General features: G+C 40.3%; 1 protein-coding gene across 8 annotated transcripts in view; it reads right to left on the bottom strand.

Annotated features, from left to right (window-relative positions):
• ppargc1a (peroxisome proliferator-activated receptor gamma, coactivator 1 alpha) overlaps positions 1 to 6,000 on the bottom strand; it is a 697,135-nt gene that overhangs the window by 27,920 nt on the left and 663,215 nt on the right. For all 8 annotated transcript variants that reach the window (XM_043693928.1, XM_043693938.1, XM_043693948.1 and 5 more), the window contains one exon: positions 2,175 to 3,132. In XM_043693928.1, coding sequence (XP_043549863.1) covers positions 2,175 to 3,132 — 958 coding nt within the window. The remainder of the gene's footprint in view (positions 1 to 2,174; positions 3,133 to 6,000) is intronic.

The following is a 6,000-nucleotide window of genomic DNA, read 5'->3' as shown; positions in this document are numbered from 1 at the left end:
AGCAGGGGGAGGGGGAATGGGGGGAGGGGGAATGGGGGGAGGGGGGAAGGTGCAAAACCTTTGGGATCTTATTTTAATGGGTTCCCTCTGCATTCCAAGGTTTTGCACCTCTCCTTACTAGCCCTTAAGCTGCCAACTATTGCTCACTTAGCACTAATGCAATTAGTCAGCAATAGGTGAGGGTTACTTTAAGTCACTAACCCTGAACAGGCTGCTGACATGCAGATTGGGATCTTATTTTAATGGGTTCCCTCTGCATCCCATCTGCATGTCAGCAGCCTGTTCAGGGCTAGTGACTTAGAGTAACCCTCACCTATTGCTGACTAATTGCATTAGTGCTAAGTGAGCAATAGTTGGCAGCTTAAGGGCTAGTACTGGCCCACTGGAGAGCTGCTGCACAGTAGTAATGCCTCTTGGTGTAACTGTGAAGAAGGGACAAGCTATTAATGAGCCGGCAGACCACCCATTAGATTTAATATACCCTCCCCTCTTCAAAACTGTCTGCACGTGAGCTTTAAATCCAGCCAATGAGTTTGTCCATGCTGCAACATTGGAGGTTTGGCCTGAAACTGATATAGGGGAAAATCCTAGAATTCATTATCATAGACTTACTGACAAGGCAACTGGAAACCAGGTGAAAACCTGAAAACAGGATTGAACAGCATTGTCATGGATTTATGAAAGAGATATCATGCTTGATGAATCTACTGGAATTTTTTGAGGATCTAACCAGTTATGTAATGGTGAACCAATGGATGTGGTTTATTTGAACTTCCAGCAGGCTATCAATAAGATCCCACGTAAGATATCAACATATAAAACTAAAATGCATAGAGTTGGGAGAGGAGAAGTGACATGGGCAGAGAACTGGTTAGCAGACAGGAACTAAAGAGGAAGAATCGATAGGTTTTCTTCTGAGTGTCAGGCAGTGACTGGCGGGATACTGCAGGGATCAGTGTTTGGAGGCCAGCTATTAATATACATTCATGATTTAGATGAGGGAACAACACCCAAGTTTTCAGACAACACAAAGCTGTGACAAGGACGCAGACATGCTTCAGTGTGACTTAGACAAGTTGGGAGAGTGGACAAGTGCATGGCAGGTGAAGATGATGTGGATAAATGTGAGGATATGCACTTTAGTTGCAAAAATTGGAAGGCAGATTATTATCTGAATGGTTATATATATTTGGAGAGAGGAAGGTGCAACAAGACACAAGTGTCCTTGAACACCAGTTTCTGAAAGTGTGCATGATGGCAGTGAAGGCGGCAAATAGTACCTTGGCCTTCATAGCGAGAGAATTAGAGTATAGAAGTAGTCTTGCTGCAATTGCATAGGGCCTTGGTAAAACCATACCTCGAGTATTCTGTGCAGTTCTGGTCTCCTTATCTGCGGCAGGATGTTATGGAGGGAGTGCAAAGAAGGGTTACCAGATTAATTCCTGGAATGGAGGACTAATGTGTGAAGAGAAATTGGATTGATAGGGCCTGTATTCACTGGAGTTTAGAAGAATAATGAGGAATCTCATTGAAATCTATGAAATTCTAAAATGACTAGACTAGGTAAACACACAAAGGATGTTGATGATCAGCAAAGAGTCCAGAATCAGGGATCATAATCTAAGAATATGGGGTAGGTGACTTAGGACTGAGACAAGGAGATTTTGTTTTCATCCAGAGAGTGGTGACCTATGGAATTCTCTGCCACAGAAAGCAGTTGAACCCAAAACATTGAATGTTTTCAAGGAGGAGTTAGATATAGTTCTTCGGGCTAAAGAGATCAAAGGTGTGGGGAGAAAGCAGAAACAGGGTACAGAATTGGATCACATTGAATGGTAGAGCAGACTCAATAGTTTGAACAACCCACCCCATTCCTATTTTCCACACTTCCAACAGAAGATCTAAAATACAATGTTTGGAAACGGGAACATAGACAACTTGTCAGAATTGTAACACTACCATATAAAGGAATATTATGTTACTATCAATATTTATACAATTTTATCATAGACAGAAAATTTCACCTATTAATTTTACTAATGTATCTGTAAAATAGACTAGAGACAAGATTAAAATCAGTTTTCATATAAATCTTGTTGTGATTGTGCTAAAACAAGTTGGTCAACACAACATATTCTTATTTACCTAAATTAGGCATAGATTTATTTACTTACCTGGAAGAGGATTTATGATATGGTGATCTTGATCTGGAATGAGAATATGGGGAGCGAGAATAAGCTCTACGTCTGGGGTAGGAATTAGATCTAGACCTTGTCCTGACTATTCCTTGAGAAGGTACATAAGTCTTTGGCGAGTAAACAGAGTCACTGCAGGGGGAACTGGACAGAGAACGAAAACAAGGTCTTTCTAACAATAACCCATCGGGTGTTCCATCCCACGGATACAGAAACTTTTCAGTCTCATCATCACTATCATCAAATACACCATCAAGAGACATTCCTACATTGAGACAAGTAGGCAACTTTGAATAATATTCATGACAAAGGTCTTTTTCTCTTTGATGACTTTCTTTATCTTCTACTTCATCAAAAAAGGCTTGACTTGGATGCCCAAAGTGCTTGTTTAGTTCTGCTCGAATCTCTTGGTCTTTCAGTTGTATCCTGGTATTAGAGTAGTTGATAGGATGTATATCCAGCTGCTGACTTTCCTTCTCATATTCCTGTTCATCACTAGTGGAAAAAAAGGTTTGTTTGTGCTCCCCTGACAAGAACTCTCTGACAGGGTGATGTTGGAGTTTACCACTTTTAGGTTCTCGTTCCTTGCAGAACATTCTGGTATTTAATAATTCTGCCTTAGCATTTATGAACTGACAGTAATCATGGTCACCAAAAAGCCTTGTGCTTGACCGTTTCATCTTTCTCTCTTCATTTTGGGTAATAAGTGCCCTGGATAAAGTTGAAGTTTTATTGAGCTGGGCATATAGTTCAGTTTGTTCAGGGCCCTTCTTTACAGGACTGCTCAGTTGAGAGTTAGAAGCAGAATCATTTAAACGTGATTTCTTTGGTGGTGGACTATGTACTGTAGAATTACAAGATATCTTGCATTTGACCACAGTCTTAAATGGATTATCTTGGTTAGCTTTATGTGGAGGAGTGGTTGGTGGTGTTAGACCTGAAATAAAAATGACAATATATATTTTCTCACTAAGTGATAAGAAGTCAATCAGAATCAAGAACATTTTCATACACTTTAGTAAGTAACAAGGTACTCAAAACTAAATTGCATTGTGATATATTCAGTATAGCATTGACTTATGTAGCTGACAACACAATTTGCATTAATCCAGCGTGCAACAGATTCTAAATGACTTGATTACAATGTTCCTGTTTCATTGCTGCTCATTGCTTAAATGAAGGGTTCACTAAGTTTTCTAAATGATATTGCATTTTCTTTAAAACAAGTAATAAAACAATCTCAGCTATAATTCCACATATAAGTAAATTTGTCTGAAATGTGCTTAGATAGGCTAACATGGCTCATTCAAGAATGCATTTTTAAAAATGCACAAAATCAGCTAAAAAAAATGACAACTGCTGAAACAATAATTTCTAGTCTATTTCATTCAAATATTCTTGATGTCCTATACTTTGTGGTATTAATCACTGCTGACAAATATATGTAAAAACCTATGATATCTTATGCTAAACTCAACAAATAGTGGTTTATTATAAATGTCTATATATATATATATATATATATGCACAAAAACCCTGAACTGTTCTAGAATGTCATTCAGGCTATTGTTATTCTATAATCTCTTTGCTCCCTCTGTACATGCTGTCTACTGCACTTTGCAATGAATAGGTCATATCTATTACACAAGGAATAGATGCATTGGCAAATCATTTTGTGTAAACAATATCAGTGATGCTTAATATTTTCAAAATAGTTTTTTTTTAGAAAAATGGTCTTTTATGACAATGTAATTTTGCATTTGTATTCATATTTTGAATTACTTATGCACACCTGTGAATGACCTCTCCATGGAATGTTACTCAGAGTCTCTCATTATTCTGCCTTTCTTCAGATCGATTTAATAGACCACTTGTCAAATGTCACAGAATGTCATAAGCTATAATTTCTGAACACTGAGCACCCAAATTCTTAAATGTGACTGTTTTTCATGCTATCACAAATTTTGGCGTGCAAGAGGTCAGAATATTAGGAAATCTTTAAATGTATATCTGTAGAAATGTAAGAACATTAGGAAATGCAATTACAATAAATTGCATCTACAATCTTCCAAACTACCGACTGAAACGTAGGACTGAATCTTATAGGAGTCTGAACAATGCGAGGTATGACAAGATTGGTGACAGAATTTGATAAGAAATCTGGCAAGGCCCATCTCGCATTGGAAGTGTCTCCAGCCATCTTTTATGCTGTTCACAAGTAGCACAGTGAGTTTTTCATTCACAGCGAGTTGTAATTAAGGGGCAGCATTGCTTGTTAAACGCCTTGTTGGTGACACAAACCACCTTGCAAATATTCAGCTTTTTATTTTACCAGATGGACCAAACAAGCTTGGTATTGAGAAAACCCAACGTGGAAACTGGAGCGGGTTCATGGCAGCTCACCACTTGCTGCAATGGACCTCCACACCATGTATGGCCACACATCATCACAGGGCACGATACTGGGGTACCAGCCATATACACCCTTCACCAATGAACATTGGTATCTGACATTCACCAACCTCTCATGACCATCACGGCACCTCTCTGATACAGTGACAGGGCACTTCAAAAGCAGGCTTTCACTGCAGTGTGTATTGGCAGCTAGCATTTAAAGGCTGCAGTAGGGACACTTTGTTCATGTGAACAGATGCCCAGCTCATAGACTGGACCAGACTGCATCTCAGACCTGCTCACTTGTATTTTTAGTGATCACTCACTTAGCACCTACATGCATGCAGTGTCTATGCCTTGCCATGTTAATTAATGTAATCACACAACCAGGCAGCTTGTCTTATTGGTAAGCAGTCCTCAGTCAAAGGTCATACATTTTGCTGTACAGCAGTGTGCTAATCAATCTCACATCCAACAGTTTATGCAGAAAATGCACCATATGTGCAGCAAGTAAGCACCGGGGCGTATTTGTCACTGAAGTCTATGTAAGCGTCTATCAGTCAGAGGGTCCCAACACAGTAGCTCCTGATGAAGGGCCTAGGCCCAAAACATTGACTCTCCTGCTCCTCAGAAGCTGCCTGACCTGCTGTGCTTTTACAGCACCACCCTTTTCAACTCTCACTCTCCAGCATTTACAGTCCTCACTTTCTCTGTGCAAAGGTGGCCAAGCCGCAGGAAGGAGACCCAGCAAGTTATCCATCAGGACTGGGGTATGTGGGTAGAGCAGAAAGGGTGATAAATATTGTGATGGGGAGGGGAAACAGTCTCTTCAAGAGACCATATGGATGAGAAGGACAGCTGATCCATGGGCAGGAGCATCTGGTTTCAAATTGGGTGGGGAGGTGGTGAGGGGGTAGGGTGGTGGTATTGTGTGGAGTAAATGACCACATTTAGCATGGTCACATCATATGCCAAGAACTGGGAGGGAAAAGTGGCCAGGAGCAGGATCAAATGGGCAGGTTTGGAGGGGTGTGAATCCTATTGATTTACGGGAAGAACTACCAGGGATTTGGATAGTTAGGGGCTCACTGACAATTTGACATGGAGGCTACAAGCTACTGGCTGAGGAATGTTCATATTCGCCTTCCATCATACTGGAAATGAAAAGTGCATAATTTAGGGTCAACCTGGTTACAGACTTGATCTGTGATGGAGGGGCCAGCAGGACCCACCAATGTTAGGGCTTTTAAACAGAAAAAAAAATCACACCATAGAACTATGCATTGTACAGAACAAGAGCTGTGAGGCCTCTATTTCATGGCCATCCATTGTTCTCCCTGTCTGTGTTCCCATTCATAGACAATGCCAACCAATTCATTCACACCAATACTTTTGGAGGTAGAGGCTATGA

This window comes from Chiloscyllium plagiosum, chromosome 1, assembly GCF_004010195.1.
Source record: "Chiloscyllium plagiosum isolate BGI_BamShark_2017 chromosome 1, ASM401019v2, whole genome shotgun sequence".
Classification (NCBI taxonomy): domain Eukaryota; kingdom Metazoa; phylum Chordata; class Chondrichthyes; order Orectolobiformes; family Hemiscylliidae; genus Chiloscyllium; species Chiloscyllium plagiosum.
The sequence above is the reverse complement of the archived record's forward strand: the minus strand, read 5'-3'. Positions and strand labels throughout refer to the sequence as shown.